Genomic DNA, 26,189 nt, shown 5'->3' with positions numbered 1-26,189 from the left:
TGTTACTGCCCAGGATCGAACTGGGGACCTTCAGTGTGTAAGACTGACGTGATAACCACTACACCACAGCAACAACTTTTGTTAAGTCAATTCTTAAAATTAATATATCCTGTAATTAAATAACAGACCCTTAAAATAGTGAAAAATGAAATAATTTTAAAACAATTCTTTAATATAATGATAATAAATAAAAATGTGCTCGTAATTTTTATCCAAATATATGTATTCTTTTCTGGGAAATATTTTCATTTGATTATAAGTACCTTTCTTGTTAAGTCATTTTTTTTTCTTGAAGAAAACCATTGATATTAGCCTAAAGAGAAAAATGTTACTTGTTTCCATGTGTATTGGGAATTAAATAAAGTAGCCACATAGTCTACATCATAGTATCTTTTTTTCTTTTAACTTTGGACACATTTTTTTCTCCAACCTCAACCATCTTCTACTATCCCTATAATAAAAATACCAAATTGCCGTAGTATAACACTTTTATATTTAATTTAAAACTATGTTTTGAATTGCATATCTCGGAAAAGAATATGTTTTGAACTATTCAAAATTTAGATTATAATTATGGATAACATAATTTAAAAATATTTAGCTACATGTAACACAGCAGTTAGTTTGGGATTTTAGTCAGTATTTCTATCCTAACTTTCTCATGTTCTTCTTATTTTGTGTTGAAAGTAGTTTTTATTTATAAAACGATTTCTTTTTTGTTGTATATTTGTATACTAGGGAAGTTATTTTCTTTGAAATAAAGGAGAAGTTAAGGACAGTGGGTGGAAGAAAATAGAAATAAAAGGGATTAAACGGGAGGAGGGAAGATGCAGAGAAAGTGAAGTGTGGAAGAAGAGAAAGAGAGAAGGGTGCGAAAAGAAAAAACATTATCCAAAAGCCCACTTTAGGAGTTTAAAAGAGAAAGTATGATATGCGTGAGGCGTGACCTATTGTGAAAATCAACTTTGGAACATAGAATTGATGTTATATCATAATAATGCTATTTACTATGTTTTTTCAAAGTTCAATAAAATTGGAAGTATATTTTTCCTAAAGATTGAGTGAGAGAATGACGATTTCAATTAAAATCGATATAATGATATCTGTGATGAAATTTGAGTTGATGATATATCTCAAGTTGATATTTTTAAGTTTTTAAAAATATTAAATATAAATATATTTAATTAATTATGATTAATTGAGAATGTATTAAATTTAAAAAATAGTTTATGTTAACCATTTATAAAAGTAAATGAATGGAATAAATTTACTTGTTGGTAAACCAGATGAATGAAGGCTAAGACAAAATCTACCCTTTTGTCACCTTCACTTATAATCCATTAAAATTTATAAAATCATTTTTATCAAGTTTTAAAAATGAGATTTTTAAAACCACCCAAAAAAATAATTAATTCGTTTATTACACTTAGAAATAATTTTAAAAATTATTTTTAAAACCCCTATATATATATATACATGCATGCAGAAATGCTAAAATTATATATTTTAACTAGAAATCTACTTTTATAGTAATATTAACGAGGAATGAAGATGGCATGGACTGATGTGAATAATTAGAAGTGGTGGATGGCAAGGCTGCATGAGTTTTGACTGTTTAGCAATGGCTTCGGTTTAGGTCATTTGCTTCTTGCATTTTCCAAGCATGCATGACGCTATTTGACATGTCTTAATTTTGAACAAGATTCTCCATATGAACACTTCAAACTTTGGAATAGGTTGACCAGATAAACCTAAACCAAAATCAAACAAATGTCTGCAAGTACAAAATAATATTAAATATATTTTCAATCCACCTAACATGTGTGTTTCTATTTTTGTGACTGCAACCATTTCAGATACCATTGGTATTTGCAAAAACACTTTCTGACACTGTTCAAAACTCTTTCAAGTTTCAGAAGTGAATATAAAGAAAAAGAAAAAAGAAAGTTATGAAACATGAAATTGATTTCAGCGTATATATGTATATAAGTATATTATATTATTTTTTTCTTACTCAATCTGTCTAAATGGATTGATTGAAACTACAGTGCCTGAGCTACTTCGACTCCTTCATAGTTTTAGTTTTGTTTCCAAGTCTGTCTCAGATTCATCTGGTTTTTTTCGGAATCAATACATATGTTCTTGGTAAATTTCCTTTTCATAGGATGGTCAAGTGTTTCTACGTTACGATCAATACTTCAAAGACAATAAAGAAAACCACATAGTACTATTATTATAATGAGAAAAATTGTTTCAAACAATTTATTACAAAAGCAAAAACAATATTTGTTTGTTCCAAAAGAAGGGGTGAGGACAGATAGAAGCATGATAGGGTTTATAGATCTAAGCAACCTATAGCTATAGCTATATAATATTATAAAAAATCATCAACATGTTAAAACGTATTGCCGGGAAGTCCAATAAAGTTATACCCCATTGGTGTGTGTCTGTCACTTGCAATTTCTTTTCAATTTCGAATGAAGAATGACCCCACCCTCAGATAGGGTTCATGCAAGGGAGGTCGTAAGTGGGGAAGAACTTCTGAGTTTTATCTCTCAGTTGACTTCTCTCTCTCCTATTACCATCACACATAATATATCATAATATATCATACTATGTCTTGCTTCTCAAACATTATGCTTTGAATATTTATATCAACAAACGAACTCAGAACCAATCTTTATTATATCTTGCTAGCTAGCTAGCTACCACTGTTGGAAGAACAAGGTAATTGATCAAGCAATGATTTCAAGGGTCACATCTAGCTTCCAAAATCATCAGATGTTCCCTGACCATGAAGATTTGGTGTCACCCTCTGTGGAATCTGGCTCAGTTTCACACTCCAGTACCCTCCTCTTCAATCTCTCTATTCTCAAGGACAAGGTGAGTGAGGTGCAGGCCCTAGTAGGGGTTATTCTCTCCCCAAATGAAACCCTGCCCGAGTCAACTTCCATGGCCATATCCAGCATGAACTCCACAATCCAAGAAATCCTAGTCACTGCCTCATCAATGATGTTCGCCTGCCAACAGATGGCTCTCACAACAACCCCTCCAGGTACCAATAATAACACCACTACATGCACCCACAAATTGCACCAGCCCAACAAGTTATTGCCTCACTCAAATTTTGGCACAAATAGAAGTCTGCTTGGTAACATAGCCATAGATATCAGTGACCATCATCAGGGTTGTTTATTTTCTAGCACTGAGTCAGAGCCACTGGACTGGTTTAGTGAAAGCTATAACAACAATAACGACGATAATAGCAATAGCAATATTAGTAAGACTAAGGAAGATGATCCAGGCGTTGTAATTGGTGAAAACAACATGATTATTACTAGAGGTGGAGCTCCAAGGGAAGAACATGAACTTAACGAAGAAGGGTATAGTCATAGAGGGATTTCACCGAAGAATAGTGATGTGATTGAATTGGATGCTGCGGATTTGTTGGCTAAGTACACGCACTATTGCCAAGTTTGTGGCAAAGGGTTCAAGCGTGATGCGAATTTGAGGATGCACATGAGGGCTCATGGGGATGAGTACAAGACCAATGCTGCATTGAGCAACCCAATTAAGAATAAGGGGAAGTTGGAAGGGGAAAGCGAGTTTTTGATGAGTGTGAAGCCAAAGAGATATTCTTGTCCTCAAGAAGGGTGTAGGTGGAACCAAAAGCACGCCAAGTTCCAGCCATTGAAGTCGATGATTTGTGCTAAGAATCATTACAAGAGAAGCCATTGCCCCAAAATGTATGTGTGCAAGAGATGCAACCAGAAACAGTTCTCTGTGCTCTCTGATCTTAGGACACATGAGAAGCACTGCGGGGATCTCAAGTGGCAGTGCTCGTGTGGCACTTCCTTTTCTAGGAAAGACAAACTCATGGGCCATGTTTCTTTGTTCCTCGGACACCAACCAGCTATCAACAATGTTGGTCTCTCGTCATACTCTGGGAAATTGGAGCACCACACATTGCAAATGCAGATTGATGCTACCTCGAGATGATGATGATGTTCATATCTCGTAACATGTTTAAATAAACTTTTCTAAGAAAAAAACAATGTACAATAAATTTAACTTTCTTTGTATGTTAATTAACTCGTGCTTTTTAATTTTTATAAAGTTTTCTTGTTTAGTTTTCCAAATAATAATATGCATAACTTACAAAGGTTTAATTTTTTTTTTAATAAATTTTACCGACAGTACTGTCTTTGATTAATTTCCTTGTCACCTTTTTCGTCTGTTGTGATGAATTAAAATCACATGCTATATCTATGTGTATATATAGAAACTTTGATGCATAGATTTTGTATCGCTTGGAGATACGAGAAGATCTTAGAATGGTGAGTACCTTGTCTTTTACCTAGTAGTATTTCCTTACACTACCCGAAATGTCATGCTCTCTTCCTTTTTTTCTAAAATTTTGAGTTTAACTTTTATCTTTATAAAAATAAGAAAGTTTAATATTTTATAAGATGAAAAATTTATAAATTTATTATCATAAATTTTAAGTTAAAATTTGAATTAAAAAATATTGAATTGTATAAATAATTCAAATATATATTAGTTTAAAATGTACGTGACACCATAAAAAATAATTTTAAAACAATTAAATTAAGAGAATTATAATTATTTATTTATAAAGTTTAAATATTGTATTAAAATTTGAAGTATAGATAGATTTTATTTTTATTTTTAAAATCAAATCCAATTACAAAGTATGCATAGTCTAGGACTTCCAAAACAAAGTACGCAATTACAAAAGGAAGTGCCATATTAATTAGTATGGTACGTCATATAATAATTGTTACGATAAAATAATAATATTAGTACTATTTAATGATTCAGCATTTGAAAAAAAAAATATTTTACTGTGAGAGGGATAATATAAATGAATAGCTTTTGATGTATATAGATTATTTTGAGCGAAGTGATATACTTATTAAATGAGAAAACAGACTTAGGACAATCTCAGTGTAGACAAGTTTTTGTCGGAATTCCTTTGTGCTGTCTAACATTGTATAGTGAATTATAACTGTACCCATTATCCATCACTCTAATTAATAATTTGTTGTTGAATACGTACATCAAGTGTATAACATATCACATATAAAGTAATATTTATTCATTAGATGTCATTGCAATCAGTTTAGTGTTTAAGACTTAAAGTTTAAAGTTGAAATTATTGGACTTCTTTTTCACCCATCACATTAATTATATATAGATTCCCTAGAAATTGAGTGACATATATATATATGTTTGGGACAGCTGAAATTTGGATTCTCTTTGTAAAAGTAATTATGTCTAGACCTTTTAAATTTAGTCTATATGTTTTTTCAGTTTTATAAAATACTTCGTATATGATAAAATTTCAATAAAAACATTTCATATAAATTAATAAATTATCTGTCTTAATGGTGTGCTAATCTTGCTAAGCTTATCTTTCTGATAGAGAATACACAGTATATGTTAAAGAAAATATTAGAAATGTTTTTTTATTATAAATTATGTAATTAACAAACATCACATACACAAAATATATATATATATATATATATATATATATATATATATATATGTATATATATATATATATGTATATATATATATATATGTATATATATATATATATATATATATATATATATATATATGTATATATGTATATATGTATGTATATATATATATGTAAACTCATATTGGGAATTAACCATTTTTAAATCATGAGTTAGTTCGTTATATACTAATTTAAAAAAGTGATTTTGTATAATGATTTATTTTCTAGAAGAAGTAACTAATTTTAATAAAGAGTTATTCATAATTTACTTATCAATTTTTGATTATTCCAAAGTTGAAACAGATCATGAAAAGAATAAATAATAATAATCTTTTTAAATTATTAATTATAACAAAAGAGATTTTTATAATTCAAATCATATCCTTATTATAAGTGGAATTAAGTCCTAAATCGAAGATTAGTTTTAAAATCTCAAATTAGTAATTAAACATAAATACATAAATATTGAGTACATTAAAAGAAGAAAAATACATCCAACATAAATAATTACTTTTAACCTATGGCGAGTCTTATACTAATAAATTTAAAGGAACAAAATAATATTACTTAAATTAAATGTAATTCTAAAACCTACCATTTCATAGTATAATTATGAAGAACATATGATTAATATACAATATTGTTTTTGTCTAACTCTATCAAATTGTATCCATAGTCTATGCCATGAATAAACAAACTTGAATGCGACATGCTTTATGTAACTTATCAACCTTGCTTATTTTTTTGTACTTGTAGTTGATGAGTCACTATTAACTTGTTGCTTCTTGTTTTCTTTTCATTTTTCATGAGCAAAAAGAAATGGATTGGTCAATTCAAAATTTTTTGTTCAGCCAAATTGATAGAAATGTACAAACATAAATGAGTCTCTTCATAAAGGGGCAATATGCTTATTTAAAAATTAATATGAAATCTTAAATAACAAAAGTTATAAAAATAATCCCTAATTTTTTTTTGTACTTTTTTCTCGTTTTCCTTCTCTCCTAGTCCTCCCATATATCTTATTTTATTAATGATATGCTTGTTAATTTTTAAAAACATAATTAATGTATGTTATTGTTAACAGTGATTTAAAAATAATGAGATTCGATTATTTTAATATAAATAATTTTGTTATCAACAAATTTTATTATTTTAAAATACATAATCTTTTTAGAAATCATTTTTTCAGAGTTCTATGATTTCTTTTTAAGGTTTTTCTTCTATGTTCATTTAATTGAAGAACTAAGATCGTAGGATTGATCTTTGTGGCGAACTCTTCAAATTAGATCGATCAATTTCTTTGTTTACGTAAGTTGAGTTTCAACTCATTTTTTTGGTATTTTTTTGTTGCATGTGAACCTTCTTTTACTTATGTGCGTCTTTTTAGTCATTTATATGAGATTTTGCTTATTAGTGATTTTAATGGTGTGTCCTAATATTGTTTGCATTGTTTCTAAGTATAGATAGGACATCCTGTGAGCTTGAAGGAATTTGAGATTCCTCCTAGTAAGTTCATTTGTCTCTCAAGTAAGGGATTTGCGTCAATGCATGTTTGAAATTATTTTCTTCTTTGGCTGTTTGAGATAGAATACAATGTAGTTTATGTATGTTTAGGAGTATCATGGTGTTTATTCATGTATGATATTGTAATGAGAATGAGTATTCTAGTTTGACATGATTCCATGGATCTCTTGCAAAGATTCTATGGTGACATTTCATTAGTGTACGCATTAATGTGGGAGTCCAAATGTTGGAGGTTATCTTATCGCTTTAATAACCATTCAAATAGAATGAGGTATGTGGTGAGAGATACAAGAGATCATAGTCTAGAGGCTTACCTTGGCCAAAGATGTTGATAGACTAACCTTTTGTGTGGTGGCTTGGGTGGGTGGTTGTTCCACCATCACAAGTGTAAGACTTACTAAGATTTCACATCAATGTTTTATTTGAATAAATGAGTCTAGAATGAGTCTTTATATGTGATATGATTGTTTTATGAATGAGTGATGTATGATGATATTTTTATATTTTTTTTATGAAAACTCTTTTTTGCATATTAGTTTATCTTATTATTTCTCTTGATCTTTTTTATGTTTTGTTTTGTTGATGATCATTTTATTGATATGAACAGATGAGAATAAATGCCCAAGCATTTATGATAATTGACGATGATTTGATGAAATATTCTTCTTTGTTATCTAGAAATTTTTCTAAACTATTTTAGATTTATTTTATTATTAGAGTTATTTTTTTTAGATAACGATATTAATATTATATATTTATATTTTTGAAACAATTTGTTTTATATTTTAATATTTTATTTATTACTTTTCTAATATTTTATTTTATTAATGTAAGTTGTTGAAATTAGAATGTTGTATTGTTCTGTGTCATCTACAAATTGTCATGACGTTGATGGTTGGACAAGACAAATTAAAATATCCCTAATTAACCTTAATTCTTTAAAACTACATAGGCTCTATCTACGAGAGTTTTATTGCACCTTAAAAAATTCTATTACCACACACATAGAAGATTAAGGTTAGAGTCAGCGATAATATTTTTCAATAAACTAGTATCAACGTTTCACTTAAATAAATATTTTTAAATGTCTTAATCTATTATCTTTAAACAACTATCAGATCATGTCTCATTAGGAATTAAAGAAATGTAAGAGAGAGAAAAAAAGAAATTGTAAAATCAATTAAAGCAATTGCTTGGATCCTTTTACGTTTTTTTTCCATAGATGATTCTCATTCCTTCGCAATCGATGTCATAGTAAATACAAATATATACTATTTATAAAAATAATAAATTAAAAATGTTAATAATAGAAATATACCAACATAAAAAATATTAATAAATATTTTTATTTTCAAACAAACAATTTCTATCCCATATGTTTTTAACATCTTTTTTATTTGTTCATGAGCCCTACAACAGATTGTTTGCTTAATAATAGAAAGAAAGTTTATTTATTCCACAGGGTGCATAATAATACGTTTCTGCATGTTCAAGGAGCTGGTGATTGTGTAATTGCACCCACCATGTCTAGTGCTACACAGGGTTGATCAACAGGTACCTGTAGCAGTCACCAACCAAATAGATCACTCAAATAAAACATTATAATTTCATACTATTTTATTTTATTTTATCTTTCTACTTATTTCCTCAACTAGTTTTTTATTTTTGTATAAATATATGTCAGTATACATATATATATACATCATTATACAGGTTTTTTAGTAAGATATACTAATAAAAAAATAATTTATATCATACTTTATGGTTACAGTTTTTAAAAAGAAAATATAAAAATTATTAAGTTTAACCAATACATAGATGCTTACTTAATTTTCTTGATGCACCATAAAGAGTATATTTCTTGATTGTGTAAATAATAAATTATTTAAGTAAAATAGACTTCTTATATAAGATGAGCACTCATGATCATAATTAAAAATATTAGCATTTATTATTATATATAAATAATAAATAATAAAAATATGTTAAAATATCAATTATTGTTATGTTTTAACTACTAAAATTACTCACTTTATTTTTTTAATTCTATAATAAGTAAATCTTAAAATGTGAATGTTCACTCTGAATTTATATTTTTATAGCAGTTTGGTACTATCATTTTCTTATACTTCAAAATACACTAAGTATAATATTTTAAGGTTTTAAAATATATTAAAAAAATAAAGATATTAATATCACTGTATTTTGAAAATTTTAACAAAAGAATCAGTACCATAAAAATATCAGAAAACTTCAACTGAGTTCACCTCACACCAAAAATTAGAGTCCAGATTTTTTGTTGGATTTTGTTGATGTTGTCCTCTATTGAATATAAATATTAAAAGTACACTGATGTTGATATATTAAAATTATTTTTAATATATTTTAAAACATTAAAATCAATGTTCAGCAGTGTATTTTAAAGACACAACAGAGAAACAACACAAGAAAATCCAGTAGAGAATATAAATTCCAAAAATTATGCAGTGGTTATGAATTATTTCGACTTACATAATGACCAGCTCCAAGGATCCAATAGAAATGCAGATTTTTGAATGACTTGAAAAACCCTTTGGTGGTTTTGTCACTTCCACAATAGATGGGGGTTCTGTCTTTTTCCAAGAAACTTTGAAGTCCTTCCCAACTACAAAATGGATACCCAAAAAAGAAAAAACAGCATAACTCGCATAAATGCTTTGCTTCACCAATATTGAAAAGATCCGTAAGATTGCTTACTTCAGTTTCTTAAGCCAAGCTTCTGTTCCCTTGGTTGCACAAATGAGATCAACCTATAATAACCACAAATCACAATGATCCATTGAGATACATACATGTTTTTCTGTGTGAGAACTTCTGCTATTGTAGGTATATCATTAAATTGCACATGACTTTCTAAATAGTAATTTAACTGTTCATTATCTTTCAATTTTGATTATATAGTTGCATGATCCAAATTTTATGTTATCATTTCTCACACCACATGCAAATTTGGGGATGAATAACACTTTTGAATCCACAAACACAAAATTGGGATGAACAATGGTCTCTGCACATTGACAATATGTCAAACAATGGAGATGAACAATCACATAAAAGAAAAATAAAAGATGGTCAAATCAGGTTTCTCAGCAATTTGCTTAAATATACTGATACAATGCTTTAAACCCAGACTACATGTCAAACAATTGGGATGAACAATAGTTATATGTAGGATCAAAATTCAAAGTGTGCACATAAACTGTTTGTAAAAATTGTTGGTGAAGGACACTTACTTGACCACTATACACAGTCACGTTGACCCCCAGTGTCAGCAGCTCATCAACCTAAGAGAGTTAAACTAGAGACATCAAATATAAACTAAAAGAAAAGAAATTACCCATTTTAATTAATCCAATTCCGTGAAATATCATTATCAAAACCCTTTGAGACCAAAATACAGAAACAAATTGTTTTAAGCATATTATAATCTTCTTACCTCACTGATTCTTGGCTTCATAAAATCAGCTACAAGACTTTCGAAAACCTCCCAGGACTGCACTTCGTATCTGTCATCATCACAAAAGTTGTTGTGAGATCACGATTTTGAATTGGAATATGCGATAATTTGACATCATAAACTCACGTAACATTCTCAGGAATGATCTTTAACTTCTTCCTGATGACACCGTTTAGTAATTTTTCAAGATCATCGTCCTCACTACCAAGGGTTGAAATCTTTGCATTAAGATACTTGGAGTATCGCATAATTGACACTTCTTTCGATAATCCCAGCTCCATTGCGTTTATGCTGTTTGAATCACTGTCATCTTGTAGAAAATTATAGAAATCCTGAAATATTAAAAAATAAGAATTTCAGGAGCTGTGGTACAAAACACCTTTACAATTACTTTCAAAATCTACCACAACTCCAAAAGTTAGCCAATGACATGAAATATTATTTTCACTTATACACACTATTTTAATAATCATTTCAAATTTTCAAAGTATTTAAGTGATTAAATAAACACACCAACGTGGTTAATGGAAATTATAGTACCACAGAATTGCTGCTAGCGCTAATCTCATTCTCAAGATCAGCCCATGAGTTAGTCGCATCAGCAAATTGACCTGCCTCAAGTTGCTGCTTGATCCTCTCAGCTATACTGTTGTAAAATCATATTTATCCACCAGATAATATAGAAAATGAAATCCAACTCCTACATTTCATCAATTTGTCTATTTCAGAATGTGGAAAAAAGATGCACCTGTTTGCCTTTTGCAGTCCATTGTCATCAAGTCTTGATAGATCTTTCAGTAGAGGACCCCATGAGAACTTCAAGGTAGAAAATATTAAAATTGTTAAAGTTGTAAGTTAAGTTTTAACCTTTGACCACAACAATACTGGAACCTACCACAAAATCTTCTGGGGAGATCCAGGTATCTCCTAATGCCACACCTAAATTAGAAAAATAAAGTTACTATCCATATAATATTTCATATATATAATTAATGGAACTATGTGGAACAAAAAACAAAATTCACCATATTGATGGACAGGAATTGTTATCTGTCTTGGATGATGTTATTGTGGAAAGAACAAATACCTCCAAGTGTAGCCTTCAATGTTCCTTGTTGAATAGCTTTGAAAGCTGATAATGCAAGAGCTACAGCAAACTTGCCACCATAAGACTCTGCCACAATGAACAGAGGACTCTTTTGGAGTTTAGCATCATTGTTGAATAATTCAGCTAACAAGGTTGTCAAGTCTGCGGTTGCCTCTTGGTCTGTTTTGGCATAGAGATCCGAATCTTCAACATAACTGTACCCGGTTCCAACAGGGTTGTCCTACATAGTACATGGCACATTGATTCAATGCCATTGTCATTGAAGGATGTAAGAAGCACAGTCAAAAGCTCATTAGAATGCAAAATCAACTGCTTCAAGGGAAAAAAACAGAGTTAATGAGCTACCACAAACAAGAGATCTGCTTTTCTCAACCAAGTGAAATTCCGGGGCTTCAAATTGCCATCGAAAGGACCAATCTCTCCAAAATTGCCAAGCCCAACTCCAGAAGCACCCTGTTAAATATTTTGAAAAAACTGATGCCATTTGAACAAAATGTGGCTATTCTTAATTCATATAATGACCCAATTAAAAAATAAATATTGGGAAGTCTGTTATAATGAGAATAAACTACTTAGTTGATATAATTTTCATAAACTGATTTAGTCAACTACTATGAGAACAAAATGACCGTTATCATTTTTTTTCCTAATCTCAGGATAATCGGTTTAACTCTAAAAAAGCACATACTGGTCCTCCCTGCAACCAGAGAATGATTGGCCAGGGTTTGGAGGGATTATCCACTCTATATGGAGTTCTGTAAAGCCACCAGAACAAATGAGCTTCTGTGGTACCAAAATTCAAAGCATAAAGGTAAGTAACCATTGCTAAAAATAATTCAAAGAACATTCTATGCTAGTTTTCTATTAGGTATCATGAGAAAGAAAAGATTGAAGAGATTACTGGGTCTGATTTCCACATATCCCCATTCCTCTGATCCGTCTTCACTCCTTGAGCTGCTACTGCTACATGTTACTGATTCTCCCTGAAATAGTGTAACAAGGAATACAATGGTGATCACAAAAGCTTGAAACTTTTTCATCTCAGAGAAGGGGACAAGAAGAAAAGCAACTACAGAGTGAATGAGTGAGTAAAAGGCAAAAAAGAAGGTGTGGGGATTGAAGATAGATAAAAATAATATTTCATTTTCTGATAAGACTGACTTGTCAACGGAATGTGCCCCATTCCTTGTGTTATGACCATTCACTCCCCTGAGTTTGAATCATTTGATACTATTCAAACTAAGTAAAAAAAATAGTTAGATTAGATTTAATTCATATTTTTTAATTTTATAAAAAAATATTTTATTATTGTTGAAGTTAGAATATTAAAATAGATTAAACTCCATACACTTACTACTTATACTGATAAAAAAAAAGCGTTATTATTGGTTTGGTCATTAGCATAGAAATAAAATTGACTAAAAAATGACAAAGAAGTTTTTACTTTAGTTTGTGAACATCATTAATGTTCTGTTTATATATATAAGAAACTTCTTTTCCGTTTTTCAGAATTTTTTCTCATTTTATCTTTTAAATAAAAAAAATTAATTAAAATAATTACTACTAATTTTATCTTTTGCATGACTATTTTTTCTAAATTTAATTATTTTTTATTTGACTGTCATTTTTAAACTATGATAATTATTTATAAAAAGAAAATACCTATAAGATAAATAAAAATTATATAATAATATTATAAAAATTATTTATATTTACTTTATAATTATAATCATAGTGATTTTAATATTTTTATCATAAGAATAGAATAACACACGTCCATTAATAAAAAATATTAAAAGGAAAAAATAATAGATAAATAGATTATTACATAGTTAGCGTTGTTAATATTGTAAGAAAAAAAAACGTTTTTTTTACAAAAACATGATAACTCTATGAATTTCTGAAAAATAAAATATTACTTTCAACACATTTAATTTAATGAAATTAGAGACTAAGATTGGTATTAAGCCTTTCTTTTGTATATAATATCTTTTCCCTCAAAAACTCAACAACATATTTGAATATGAACTTAAGCAAGTTGATTTTCTCGTGACAAAATCATAAAAAATAAAATATCACATAAAATCTTTAGAATAAAAAAAGATGTTTAAAAATCTGGTCGAATAATAATGATTTTTGTATCTCAGCTACTCCTATATGTGATTTAATTCTAAAATAAACGAAAAGATGGAATCATAAAAGGAAGAAATAGTTTTTCTTTTCTTCTAGTATATTTATATATATATATATTTTTCTTATTTACGGGGTTTGCAAAATTGACATTAAATAAAAGTTTAAATTTTTAATTAAAAATTCAAAAGAAAATATTGTTGCTAAAGACATCTTTTTTGTATTCCTTAACCGAATAAAATATCGTATTCTATTATAAATGTGTGTGCATTTAATATAAAATTATTCAAGTAGAATCTTTCTTTAATTTGGTTTAGGTCATAAGAATCAAATATATAAATTAAATATAATTCGTTTTATATTAAAATTAAAATCTAAATAAAACTAAACAATAGACTGTTTCTGAAGCGACAAAGGCCTCTACCATGTTTACTAGGTCTTAGGATTTTAAGCTTTCTGCATTTTGTAAAGCTAGGGAACATTCAATCACTTGTATTAGAATCCTACATGCGAATGATATTGTGATTTGATTTCAGAATACTTGTTTATTAACTGATCATATGTTTATTTTTTGAGATTGAAGTATTGTTACAGAAGTTCAAGTTTACATATTCTGCAAAGCTAAGAACAATGCTACACTACAACATGTCCCTCCATCACTGTAACAGCCTTTCCACGCAGAAGCACTCTCTGTGTGGCTTCATCAAAGTGGATATTGAGAATCCCTCCTCTGGGTGATGCCTGAATATCATATATTTATGTTAACATATAATATGGATTCAACTTTTCAATGACATTTGATAAATATAAGGTTGATTTAAAAGGTTTAGTACGAGATTGATTTAAAATGGGAGTTCCCACCTGATAAGCCTTGAAGTCGCACTTCCCTAGTTTCTTGCTCCAGTAGGGTGTCAATGCACAATGTGCACTCCCACAAACAGGATCCTGAAAGGAAACATGAAGTGAAATGGAGCATTGGATTTCTTTTGATATCATTGTTTGCATTGTTCTAAAGCTTCTTCTCTAAAATGGTGAAGTGATTGTTGGAAGAAGGGAATAGAACTTTCTTAAAGGGATTATGCAGTTCCAGAAATGATGTGTCAGAATGGAGTTCAAAATTAAAAGCATGAATCTTTCTGTAGATAAGATTCTTGACCACTTACCTCACTGACTCCAAGTTTTGGACAGAAAAATCTACTTATGAAGTCAAATTCTGAATCTGAAGGAGCCACCCCCGAAACAATTAACCCTATTGCAGGGCATTTAACTATTGCATCAAGCTGTGGCTGTAGTTCTGAAACAGCTTTCCCAGATGAGATTATGACCTAAAAGAAAACTGAATGTTTCATAATGTTCACTGTGCACAATTGCTAAAAAAAGTAGCAGATACACACATATAGTTTAATTCTAAGAATCAAGCAGGTTAACAGATGGTTAACACTGTTCAGCAGAATCTCTAGGTTAACGTCTAAGCTGAACTGAGTTGTATCAGACAATAACAGAAAGGGAAGAGAACAGAAATAGGAATTACGAGCAAGCAATCTCCAATTGTTGTCCTTTTCACATCAATTATGGAAGCACCGCCTAATGCCTCAGAAATTAGTGAAGCACTCTCATCAAAGTTGAACTCTGTAACCGGATCAGCAGGAAAATCCAATTCAATATACAAATCTGTGAGATCTTTCTGCAAGTTTGGGGCACTGGAAGTATGAATTGCTGGGATCCTTTTAGCAACCAGTACTCCAGATAGCGTCTGAAATTCAATAACATCACTGTCCACAGAACCTGATGAAAACAGTACGTGCGCACTGGCTAATGTAGCGTGACCACAGAGTTTAACCTGCAGAAATTGTCACAGGTAATAAAGCTCAGTAATACCAGCGATTTAACTGAAAACTTGATCATTGAAGACATAAAAATGAACTAATATGAGATATTAGTTACCTCAGCAACAGGTGTAAACCATCTGAGGCGAAAACTGGGGATAGAGGAGTCTGATGTTGGAGTAATGGGAGTTATGAAAGAGGTCTGAGAGATATTGAATTCTGCTGCTAATGCTTGGAGCCACTTCTCCTCCTTCTCATCTTCCAAAAAACACACAGCTGCAGGATTCCCCTTGAATGCTGACTCAGAAAATGCATCTACCTGATTATCAAACTCAGATTCAGCAAAACAAAACATCCTAATTCCTATCAACAAAGCAAAACAAACATACCACAAAGTATTTCACATGTTTCTTTGCATTTGACAATGGAACAGATGCCATGTCTCTCCAGTGATTGCTAAAACTGGTCAAACCTTCAACGCTTCCCCGACAGCCGCCACCAAAGTGTTATGTGCTTCCTTCCCGTTTATCACTTCTTAAATAATGTTTTGTTTACAAATTTTTACATACTTTACATTTACTGTTTTACTTTTTCAATCTTTCTACTTTTTACAATTACAAAAAATTAATATTTTTAGTGATGAAAATATTTTAAAAGTGATTTGCAAATGGTGAAATGATACAAGTGGTTGTAAAAAAAACATTTTTCTATACTTTATTATCAGATAAAATAATTTAGAATCAAAAGTTAAATTACTTTTTTAGGTTATAATTATAGTTGCCCCTTCATGCAAACAAAGAGGTGCGTGTGCTTGGCTTTGAGGTTTTTCCAATGACTTACCAAAAGTTTATAGTAGAGTTATATTATAAAGTGTTAATATCACTACGTTTTTTTCTAAGAATATGGGAAGATGAGAAAAGAAATAGAACTGGAATCCATATACACACATTTCGTGGGTGGTAAGAAGAAAAACTCTGCATAAGCTTAATAAAAGAATTTATTAAAGAAAATATCAAATATACGCCTCCTTTTATAAGCATTTAAGTATAATACTTTTAACATTTTATTAATATTTTTGTGAAATATTAAATAAAAATAACCATATTCATTAATGAGTACGAACGTAGCATGTGACTTAAAAATGGCACATGTTTTCTGTACTCTTTATTTATACTAACGAAAATGCCTTTGTGCAAACAACGGGTATGAGAGATTTTTCATACTACAATTTGAATTAAAAAGAGTAAGATTCCAAAGCTTTTGGTTTGCATTAGCAAATTGTTTATATAAACTTGTCAACAATAATTTATATTAATTGCAGATTACGAACATTTAATCAAATGCAAAGTTTAAACTTCTTCTCACTGTCAATTAAAATTCCCATTCTAGTGCGTAAACCAACTGAGGGATTTTACATTAATGATACCGGGAAATACATCTCCGACTGAAAGATACATGGCAGAAAGCAAAATAACTTGACTAATTAAAAAAAAAAGGAGGTTAAAACCAGTGTGGCCAGTAATAAATGAATTTTATAACATAAACCAAAATTTTGGCTAGTTTCACAAAATCCCTTGACCTAGCTTCCTCTATTTTCAACTCTAACCTCCTTTCATTCCTTTGCTACGAAAACAAATTATAACAGCTAGAGGTGGTTGTCAGTATTTCTGTACACCAAAAAAGGCAGATCCCTGTACATACTAATCGTTTGATCTGCAGCCAGCAAAGCAACCAAGAAAAAAGTCTACAGCATATTGTTCCACCAAAAACTTTACACAAAATTCAGAGCGCAGGAACAGGCTTATGTAACACCGACGTCCCTTGAAATATCATCATGCGATAAAATTTCTTATACTTGTTTATCTGAAACCACACCAGAAGTTAGTCCATATATAATGAGTGCAAACCATCGAGAAACTACACTGAACGTAAGATGAAGTTAATACATACCTCATCTTGAGCTAGCTTTGTAAACCCAAATTTACCGGTCCATATCGATTCAGCTTCATCGGCAGCTGGTAGGACAAGGTTTTTCACATTCAAAGAACCAAGTAATGTCTCGATACAAGAAAATAGACACTGAAAATAACCCTGGAAAAAAATACGTTTTTAGTTAGAATATTTCCTGACATTCGCAGAAATCCTTGTCACTATAGTAAAAAAAAAAACTAAATAACCTGTCCTTGTTGATCAGAAGTTGTTGCCACCAATGGAAGCTCAGCAATTTCTGACCCAAAGACACGAAATACTCCAGCGCACACAATATCTCCACTGCAAAACAATAAAAATATACTTGGTAAGTAACAATTCCAACCAGATTTGCAACCCACATAAACCATGCCACCGTGATATACTTACTTGACAGTAAGCACTGCACAGTACATCCCACTAAAGTCTTGACCCCGAATGTTCCTTCTGAGGAAATGCAACAAATAAGAAAATTCATTCACATCCTACATATATACATAATATATAAATAAATAAATATAGAATACACAAAATATACAAGGCTTACCCAAACAACATTGTCGGAATGAAATCTCGGCCCGATGTTGAATCAACTATAGGATCAAACCTTTCCTGTACAAAAACAAGATTCAAACTAACTAAAACTGCACATCCATCAAATTTGACATAAAATAAATGTCGTTTTCAAAATATAAATGAAAAATATACCACAATTTCTATACTAAACAAAGCAACTGATAAAAAGTTCTCCTTTTATACATATTTACAAGACCCTTTTCAGAAATTTTCATAACTTTTCAAAAAAAAAACCTTCGTAGTTGAATAATGCATTAATCTTTATTTCCTAAAATAGCATTAATTTATTGAGAGGTGTTTACCAAAAATATAATAGATATTTGAAATGAATGACATAAGTCTCTGAGTAATCTGATTTAAGAATATAATTACTCACGATATGAAAGTCTCACTCAAATACTTTAGATTTAAATATGACAAGCACAACAATACTAATTATTGATCAACTTATTATTTTCAACCAATTTAACTCACTTTCTTAAAGAGTATGTATCAGTCGAGAAGATCTTATAAATAGAGAAGGAATAGAAAACTAAATAAAGATTAATCTTTATATACTCACATGGAAGATAGCAACAGCCTTTGAAAGCCTTTTCCTATTCTCGACAGAATCATCAAGCTTCCAATTTATAACCCTCCATTTAACATCAAGGTCACCTTGAATGTCTACACTTTTCTCTTCATGCTTCTTTTTAATCAAACTTAGAAGGGAATCTGGGACACTCTTTTCCCCACAAGCTGCCAAATCCGCCAGAGCAGAATGGATTTGATTGCAAGATGTGCCACAAAACCAATTCCCCTCAGGCAATTCCTGTAAATTAATATCCGTTAAAAAAATGTACTTATTACAAGACGAATTCTCAATTAGAGTAGAAAATAATATAGAACAATAGTACCTCAAGGTTCTGCATATTATGATCCTTCAAGCATCCAACATGATATTCTTTCTCACACTGCAAGAACACTCCTATCAGAACTTAAAAACATATGATATAAAGAAACTTGTCATTAAGACCTTGCTATCTAAAACACAGAAAAAGCAAATACCTGATCACAAATAATTACTGTCCGAGGACCAAAGCTTTTACTGAAATTGTGACGACTGTATATTGCATCAAAGCAGGAGGGAGGAAGGCAAAAGAATAATGTGTCAATGCTAGCGTATTGAATCACATGTATAGAAACTAACATATTAAAAAAACAGAACGAAGTATTCAATACAAAAGAAGAATTTCAAATGGCCAGGGAAAAAATTCCCAACGTGAGTTCACCACAGCAACTAATAAATGAGCCTAGTGTTAAATTAGCAAGCTTTCAGTTGACTAGTGAAGGCATAAAACGACACCAGAGAGAAGCCATGGCAGTAATAATTTCATCATATTATAACTTGGGTCACTACACTACCTACCAATAAATAAATATATAGCAGTGTTACCTGCACAAGGCACATCCACCATGGTCAACTTCTACAGTTCTGACAACACGAATACATCTTGGGTTCATCTGTTCCAAAATATCAGTACCTTCAATCCTTCCAGCTGCCAGAGCATTCACATTATGTTGCCCCTGCCTATCTTTCTGAAAAACATTCTGGCAATACTTACAATACCAAGTACCACTGGGAATGCATGGCAAAGGGACACAGTCTGAAATTGTAAAATTTTAAAGAGCCCGTCATAACAATGACTATAAACACTAGCATCAAGATCAAATTGCTGAGCAAAAGAATTACTCTCAAATTAAACAAAAAAGATACCACGACTTAAATTCAACCATCACTGCCAACAATTGCATTAAAGAAAGAAAAAACAATCTCCATAATTCCCAGAGGTGCGAGACTATCCATAAAGAAAATCTTACATAAAAAAAAAATATTTTGAAAATGATTTTCTCATATATTTTGATAAAATAAAATTGGATATTTTTTTTCAGGAGGGAGACAAGATTGTCCAATTCCTCAGTCAAGAAATGACATGTTAAAAGCACTAGAAAGTGCTTAAAGAGTGTCTTACAGATGGCATACAATGAAGGAACACCATAAAAATAAAAAAGGAATCTCCATAGCTCAACTGTCAGTTCAGATACATAACATTGGTTTTTCTAAAGTAAGTTGACAAATAAAATTAAAAAGCGGACTTACCAAAATAACAAATTTTCCTATTGATTTTGATTATAAAATAAATCCACACTGAAGAATTTATTTAAGAGCTTACAATCACTTTAAAAGTGTTATTACAGAATTTTCTAAAGATTGTTGGGTGCAAAAATATCCTAAACACGGTTAAATAATGGTATGATTTCTAATCATTATGGCCTTTTGTGCCTTACCAAAATAACAAATTTTCCTATTGATTTTGATTATAAAATAAATCCACACTGAAGAATTTATTTAAGAGCTTACAATCACTTTAAAAGTGTTATTACAGAATTTTCTAAAGATTGTTGGGTGCAAAAATATCCTAAACACGGTTAAATAATGGTATGATTTCTAATCATTATGGCCTTTTATGCCCCATATGCATCCAACAACCCAGAGAAATTCTATACAGGTCCTACATTCTTTTCAAGAAGCTTCCCTACATTTCATTAAATAGTTTTTTGCAGGCAAGATACCATTACTGACATTGTTTCAATATATCAAAACTGGTTCAGTTTCCGTATCTAGTTTCTTGTTCAGTTTAAAATTTAACTCCTGGATGTATTATACCTCTGTTCGCGCAGAGTGTAAAGGAACACATGTCAATAAAGAATAGATTAATACAGTAAAAAGCAAACAACGTTTCACCTATGTGAAAAGCTCTAGGGCATCCATCACAACACAAAAGATCCCCTCCATCTTCACATATGATGCAGAGATCATCATTATCATTGTTGGAAAATCTCCGGTCTTTTGATAAAGAGATGGACAACTCATGGAGTGAGATTCCATTAGATGTGTAAATGTGCAGGTAACTGCAACACAATAACACAATTTTAAACAAGGAAATGACGACAGTCAACTGTTGAAAACACTCTGCTTTTCCTCAAAAATGATGACATGGTAACAAATAATTTTCCTCAAATAATTTTCCTCACAAATACTTAATCAGTTAATCTAATTATATTTTTACATACTGTACTAGAGCTAGAAAATATTTATAGGACCCAAAACAAATACATTGAGCTGAGCAATTTAACACAAATCTAGATAGAAAATGCGGGCACACGCTATAATTGCATCCAATAACAATTTAAACTCATTTAATGAGCAAGACAACAAATAAAACTCATAATGAGCATATTAATGCAAATTTAGATAAACAATGCAGGTGCACCCTGCATCCAATAATAAAAGTTAAACAAGAACTCACGGCTTTCGTCGAGATGCCCAACCAGCATGAGCTTCAAACTGAGAAGCACTGACCTGCTCAATCAATTTTTTTTACAAAAACGTATAGGTGTTAAATATCTATCAGAGCCTAATATGTGGCACTATATAACATATAACAAGGAAAGGTACCTCACTGTTGCAGCAGGTACAAAATATCGCATATCCCTTTTTGTAACCAACCAACAGTTTCTGAACACAAAACAATAGTACAATAAGGAAAGATTAAACCCAAAAAGACAATAGGAAAAAAAATAGAACCAATCTTAATCAAAGCTACCTCTCCATGAGCATAGTAGGCTACTTCAGTTCCATCAGGCAAAACATCTGCTTCAAATACCAACTTATGCAAGCGCAGATCCCTTTCAAATATTAAAAAAAAAAATACATAAATTAAATCCTTGATAAGTCCAAATCACAGGTATGTTAAAACATGTAAATATAAGCAATTCTAAATTTTAAGTGAAGCAAATGTTAGAAAAGTTATTTACAAATACACTTACTTCCTAGTTAGTCTTCCCTGACTCTTACCACGAGATGCACTGTGCTTCATCCCATTCTTTAATGAATTTGGCTTCATCACACTGTTTGATGAATTAAGCTTCATCCCACTATGTAACAAATTTGGCTTCATCTCATTGGTTAATGAGTTTGGCGCCAAGCAATTATTTAGCGAGTCTGGCTGCACGCCATTGTCTAATGAATTTGGCTGCATCTCATTGTCTAATGATTTTTGAACCATTACTTGCTCTGGTGATCTGAGATAGATAGGATGTGCATGCATTAAATAATCATATGCAATACATTCGGTGAACTTTGATAATATTACTATCACAACGCACATTACATAGTCTCTTACAGAAACATCCGTGTGAGAGTGAAAGTGACATTAAAAAAATAACTAGTCATCCTATCTATAATAGCCTGTCCATTTATTAATAAGGAATAAGACAGGATGGTAAAACGGTTGATAAGTTTTACAATTTAGAAATTATCCATCACTTTAAAGGAAGGAAAATGTTATCATATGTATCCCAAATTCTCATTTCTCATCCTTATAACGTAAAATCAAGCAGCCATTACGTTAATAAAACAAAAAATTAAGTGATACCTTGGTTGAACCGGTGATGAAATCTTTTTGCTACATGCTGTGGCTATTTGAGGGGGACTTGCTAAGCAACAATCGCATACGAGCTTTGACACACCCTTGCATGCTCCTAAAATAGATACCGAAAGACATCAATATGAGTTGTTACATGGCCCGGAAATAAGTATGCATTGCTGCAAACACATTGGGATAATCAAGAGAGAGAAATCAAGAAGTATATGCATTTCAAACCTCGGCAGTGTAAACAGATCGAAGATTTGTTCATAGTGAAGCCACCAAGTAGTTTTTGGACGGCTTCCTCCACTGACTCCAATGGCAAATCGCAGCAGGCATTCATGACATCACGGAGGTTATTTCCACCATTCCCACAATCCATGTAAATATACTCCGGGGGACGTTTATTTGCACTGCCAGCATGCAGCTCAAACACAGTGGGCGTGACCACCTATTTCCACAAAGAACCAAATAAAAAGCATAAATTACAACCATAATCTGTAAGACACTAAACCAAAAAGAATTTTCGTATAACTCACCTCAATCCCCATGCAACTCTCACAAAAGCACAGAATCCCAGAGTTTCGAATCATTCCTTGAAGCGCTGTTTCTCCATTCTTTCGAGCCTAAAAAGTCGTCAAACAAACTCATACATCAAGCAGAAAGTCTTAAATACAAACATTAAAAATCCATCATTAAAAGAAGTAAAGATTGATGTACCTTTGATCCTTTCATGTACCTCACTGTCAATCCGTCAAGAATGCCCGTAGCCAGAAGATCCTTCAACTTGGAAGGAAATTTCCTCAACCTAGAATTCGAAAATCTTCCCGAAATAGGAGTGGTCATTAACACCGAAGCCTCAGTTTCTGATTCCCTCTTAATAACATCATCAACTCCAACCGCACCAACATTTTTCTCGTCATTTGCTTCCTCGGGTTTTTCCTTCAATGCCGACCGCGTAAACCTTCTCACAGTCGGAAGCCTCTCCATCCACTTTTTCGTTCTCTTCGTATACTTCTTCCCCTTATCATCATCATTCTCCAAAACAAGGGTTTCCCCACCAGGAACCTTATCTCCCGAAACACCCTTCTCCGATTCCTCATTAATTTCGCCAAGAGGTTGTGCCGTCTCATCCACAACCTCTTCCTTCAACGTCTCAGCCACAACAGGCTCATCCTCATTGACACCACTATCCAACACCTTCGGTTCCTCTTCGCCCACGACAATTTCTAACGCCTTCGGTTCCTCCTCGCTGATAACAGTTTCCAACACCTTCGGCTCCTCTTCGCAGATAACAGTTTCCAACACCTTAGGCTCCTCTTCGCAGATAACAGTTTCCAACACCTTAGGCTCCTCTTCGCAGATAACAGTTTCCAACACCTTCGGCTCCTCTTCGCCCATAATATTTTCCATGGCCACATCACTCTTCGTTTCCTCTTCACAAACCAACATTGCCGGAGACTCTGACTCTCCCGCATGATTATTCTTCGGCTCATCATCGCTCTGAAGATCCACCACGTCGCTCTTAGCCTCTTCCTCGCTCAAGACGTCCTCCGACGTTTTCGGCTCGACGGTCTTCCTGGACCGTTTCCGGGCAGATGCCGTCTGAACAGGAGGGTCAGGCCGGTTCTTGCTGGCCCGCGTTCGGCCCAGAGAAGCGCCGCAGATCTCAGATTGGGCCTTCATTGCGAACGCGAACTCCCTCTTGAGACCAGTCCGGACCCTAGAAAGCAACACGAACTCGTCGGAATCGGTGCCCTTGGCCATTGATTGAAGCTATTGGCAGCAGAAAAGGGTGAATAATACCCGAAAATTTATGGAAGATCCGAGAAAGTGTGCGGATTGCACATGCGAATGGGGAAGTTTGAACGAGAGGATTGGGTTGGAAAAGGAAAGTTAGGGTTTGGAGAAAAAAGGGTAAGAGTGAATAATTTGGGATTTGAGGGTCAAGGGAGAGAAAGACGCAGAAGAGATGTTAATGTTTTCTCCAATGCCCAAACTAACCCTGCGATGATCGCGATACCATTTCTCCAGATTTTGATTTTCCATTTGGCCTTGTGTTTCGTGATATTCCAGTTTCTGCTATCTCATTTATACGTTCCATAAATTTAAATACATTATTTGACCAATTTTGAATTTTTTTGCGGCCTATTCTTCATAGTTACCAATCATGAGGTGTCAACTAACTATTTGCCGTTGTTAACATTATTCTATGCTACATATTATATTATTGTAACAAGAATATATATATATATATATATTTTAAATTTGAATCTTCTACATGAATAAAATGAAACTGGGAAAGAAATCTTACCTAAAGATTACTAGTCGTTTTTATTCAGCAAAAAGATGGTAAATTTTTTTATCGATATACAGTGAAAAGGTTTATATCAATTGATTATGAAATAAATTACGATATTAAAAGATGTATGATAAATTACTATTTCAGTTACTAAGTTGCATAAAAAATGTATTTATTTCATATAATTAAAAATTATAACAATAAATCTTTTTGAAATATGAATTATGTATTGTGTGATAATAAAATATTTTTATCGTATATATAATTTGTATTATTGAGTATTGTTTCTTTAATTTTAATGTAGAAAACTAATTAAGTTTATATTTTAATTTAATTAAATATTCAGCCAGTCAATATTTTATCATATCATTATTTAATAAATATTGGTAGCGTTTCTACTAAAATATATTTTTATCATTGGGTTATTATGTTGTTTACTAAAAAACAGAATTCAGCCACATTATTTTATTTTTTTTAAGAATAATAAAATAGAGAAAGTGGAGATTTTTTTCCTAAAATAATTTTTTTAAGAACAATTATTTAAATAGACTTAGTGAAATATTATTTCTTTAAATGGATTTGTTTATGGTTTTCTGTTTTTTTTTCTAAATGGGTAGGAGAAATAAAAATAAAATTGAAAACTAAAATTAAAATTATTGAAAAGTAAATTAAGATAATTAATTAAAAATATTAAGTTGAAATATTAATTATTTAAGAGAAGGAGTCAAATAAAAAATAATTTATGTTTTCTTTTGTAATATATTCTAAATTTTAAAATTAAATTTGTTACTGTTAATTTTTTGAAAAAATAAAATATTATAATAGAAAAATTTTATAATAATAATAATAAAAAGAACAGTGATAATAATGTTGTAAAATTTTAATTTATATTTTATTTTTTATCCATCTTTTATATAAACTATTATAGTAATAACAAATTTTATTCTAAATTATATTACAAAATTATCAAAGAGAATGAGTCAAATAAAAAATAACTTATGATTTCTTTTGTAATATATTTTAAAATTTAAAATTAAATTTGTTGTTGTCGATTTTTTGAAAAAATAAAATATTATAAGAGAAAATGTTTATAATAAGAACAATGATAATAATGTTGTAAAATTTTAAATTTATTTTTTATCCATCTTTTCCATAAACCATAACAAATTTTATTCTAAATTATGTTACAAAATTATTAAAGAGAAGGAGTCAAATAAAAAATAACTTATGATTTCTTTT

General features: G+C 31.0%; 3 protein-coding genes, 1 non-coding gene and 1 pseudogene across 5 annotated transcripts; 1 reads left to right on the top strand and 4 right to left on the bottom strand.

The window, feature by feature from the left end:
• On the bottom strand, nucleotides 1–73 carry TRNAV-UAC (transfer RNA valine (anticodon UAC)). Its single transcript has one exon. It is a non-coding gene; the product is annotated as a tRNA-Val (tRNA).
• Nucleotides 74–2,628: 2,555 nt separating this feature from the next.
• LOC124835137 (protein SENSITIVE TO PROTON RHIZOTOXICITY 2 pseudogene) lies at nucleotides 2,629–4,137 on the top strand (annotated as a pseudogene).
• Nucleotides 4,138–8,390: 4,253 nt separating this feature from the next.
• LOC124835139 (serine carboxypeptidase-like 51) lies at nucleotides 8,391–12,800 on the bottom strand. Of its 2 annotated transcripts, XM_047310029.2 has the most exons (13): nucleotides 12,581–12,800; nucleotides 12,368–12,462; nucleotides 12,025–12,132; nucleotides 11,659–11,899; nucleotides 11,467–11,510; nucleotides 11,320–11,387; nucleotides 11,112–11,217; nucleotides 10,698–10,903; nucleotides 10,551–10,620; nucleotides 10,348–10,398; nucleotides 9,812–9,864; nucleotides 9,587–9,719; nucleotides 8,391–8,633 (listed from the first exon to the last, which is right to left on the bottom strand). In XM_047310029.2, exons 1-13 carry the CDS (start codon nucleotides 12,717–12,719, stop codon nucleotides 8,565–8,567), a joined length of 1,383 nt encoding a protein of 460 aa, XP_047165985.1. In that variant the 5' UTR covers nucleotides 12,720–12,800; the 3' UTR covers nucleotides 8,391–8,564. The 2 variants fall into 2 exon arrangements, with proteins under 2 accessions (XP_047165985.1, XP_087948368.1); XM_088092242.1 differs by lacking the exon at nucleotides 12,368–12,462 and having other exon boundaries at nucleotides 12,581–12,732.
• A 1,534-nt stretch (nucleotides 12,801–14,334) lies between these two features.
• LOC124835134 (uncharacterized) lies at nucleotides 14,335–16,178 on the bottom strand. The gene is made up of 6 exons (XM_047310022.2): nucleotides 16,025–16,178; nucleotides 15,754–15,954; nucleotides 15,341–15,649; nucleotides 14,973–15,134; nucleotides 14,671–14,754; nucleotides 14,335–14,550 (listed from the first exon to the last, which is right to left on the bottom strand). Exons 1-6 carry the CDS (start codon nucleotides 16,073–16,075, stop codon nucleotides 14,443–14,445), a joined length of 915 nt encoding a protein of 304 aa, XP_047165978.1. The 5' UTR covers nucleotides 16,076–16,178; the 3' UTR covers nucleotides 14,335–14,442.
• Nucleotides 16,179–17,018: 840 nt separating this feature from the next.
• On the bottom strand, nucleotides 17,019–24,724 carry LOC124835138 (uncharacterized). The gene is made up of 18 exons (XM_047310027.2): nucleotides 23,369–24,724; nucleotides 23,188–23,274; nucleotides 22,886–23,099; nucleotides 22,658–22,763; nucleotides 22,050–22,304; nucleotides 21,827–21,908; nucleotides 21,679–21,738; nucleotides 21,530–21,582; nucleotides 20,965–21,131; nucleotides 19,615–19,825; nucleotides 19,227–19,281; nucleotides 19,076–19,132; nucleotides 18,742–18,990; nucleotides 18,151–18,215; nucleotides 17,994–18,050; nucleotides 17,813–17,906; nucleotides 17,586–17,726; nucleotides 17,019–17,498 (listed from the first exon to the last, which is right to left on the bottom strand). The coding sequence occupies exons 1-18, from the start codon at nucleotides 24,413–24,415 to the stop codon at nucleotides 17,418–17,420; spliced, it is 3,081 nt and encodes a 1,026-aa protein (XP_047165983.2). The 5' UTR covers nucleotides 24,416–24,724; the 3' UTR covers nucleotides 17,019–17,417.
• Between the last annotated feature and the right edge of the window lie 1,465 nt (nucleotides 24,725–26,189).

Source organism: Vigna umbellata, chromosome 6 (assembly GCF_029865625.1).
Source record: "Vigna umbellata cultivar VRB3 chromosome 6, Vumbellata_1.0, whole genome shotgun sequence".
NCBI lineage: Eukaryota > Viridiplantae > Streptophyta > Magnoliopsida > Fabales > Fabaceae > Vigna > Vigna umbellata.
This window is presented reverse-complemented; position numbering and strand designations above follow the sequence as displayed.

Bases quoted from the DNA above. Each gene is read 5' to 3' on its own strand.
- LOC124835139 (XM_047310029.2), bottom strand. From the start codon at position 12,719: ATGAAAAAGTTTCAAGCTTTTGTGATCACCATTGTATTCCTTGTTACA. The intron at 10,399-10,550 runs GTAAGAAGATTA...TAACTCTCTTAG, and splicing joins TGAAGCCAAGAATCAGTGAG to GTTGATGAGCTGCTGACACT. The intron at 8,634-9,586 runs GTAAGTCGAAAT...TGACTGCTACAG, and splicing joins TCCTTGGAGCTGGTCATTAT to GTACCTGTTGATCAACCCTG.
- LOC124835138 (XM_047310027.2), bottom strand. From the start codon at position 24,415: ATGGCCAAGGGCACCGATTCCGACGAGTTCGTGTTGCTTTCTAGGGTC. The intron at 19,826-20,964 runs GTGAAACGTTGT...TTACAATTTCAG, and splicing joins CCCTAGAGCTTTTCACATAG to ACTGTGTCCCTTTGCCATGC. The intron at 17,907-17,993 runs GTAAGTATATCA...ATTGTTTTGCAG, and splicing joins TGTGCAGTGCTTACTGTCAA to TGGAGATATTGTGTGCGCTG.
- LOC124835134 (XM_047310022.2), bottom strand. From the start codon at position 16,075: ATGGCATCTGTTCCATTGTCAAATGCAAAGAAACATGTGAAATACTTT. The intron at 15,135-15,340 runs GTAATTCCTATT...GTTTTCTTTTAG, and splicing joins CAATTGGAGATTGCTTGCTC to GTCATAATCTCATCTGGGAA. The intron at 14,551-14,670 runs GTGGGAACTCCC...TATGATATTCAG, and splicing joins GCGACTTCAAGGCTTATCAG to GCATCACCCAGAGGAGGGAT.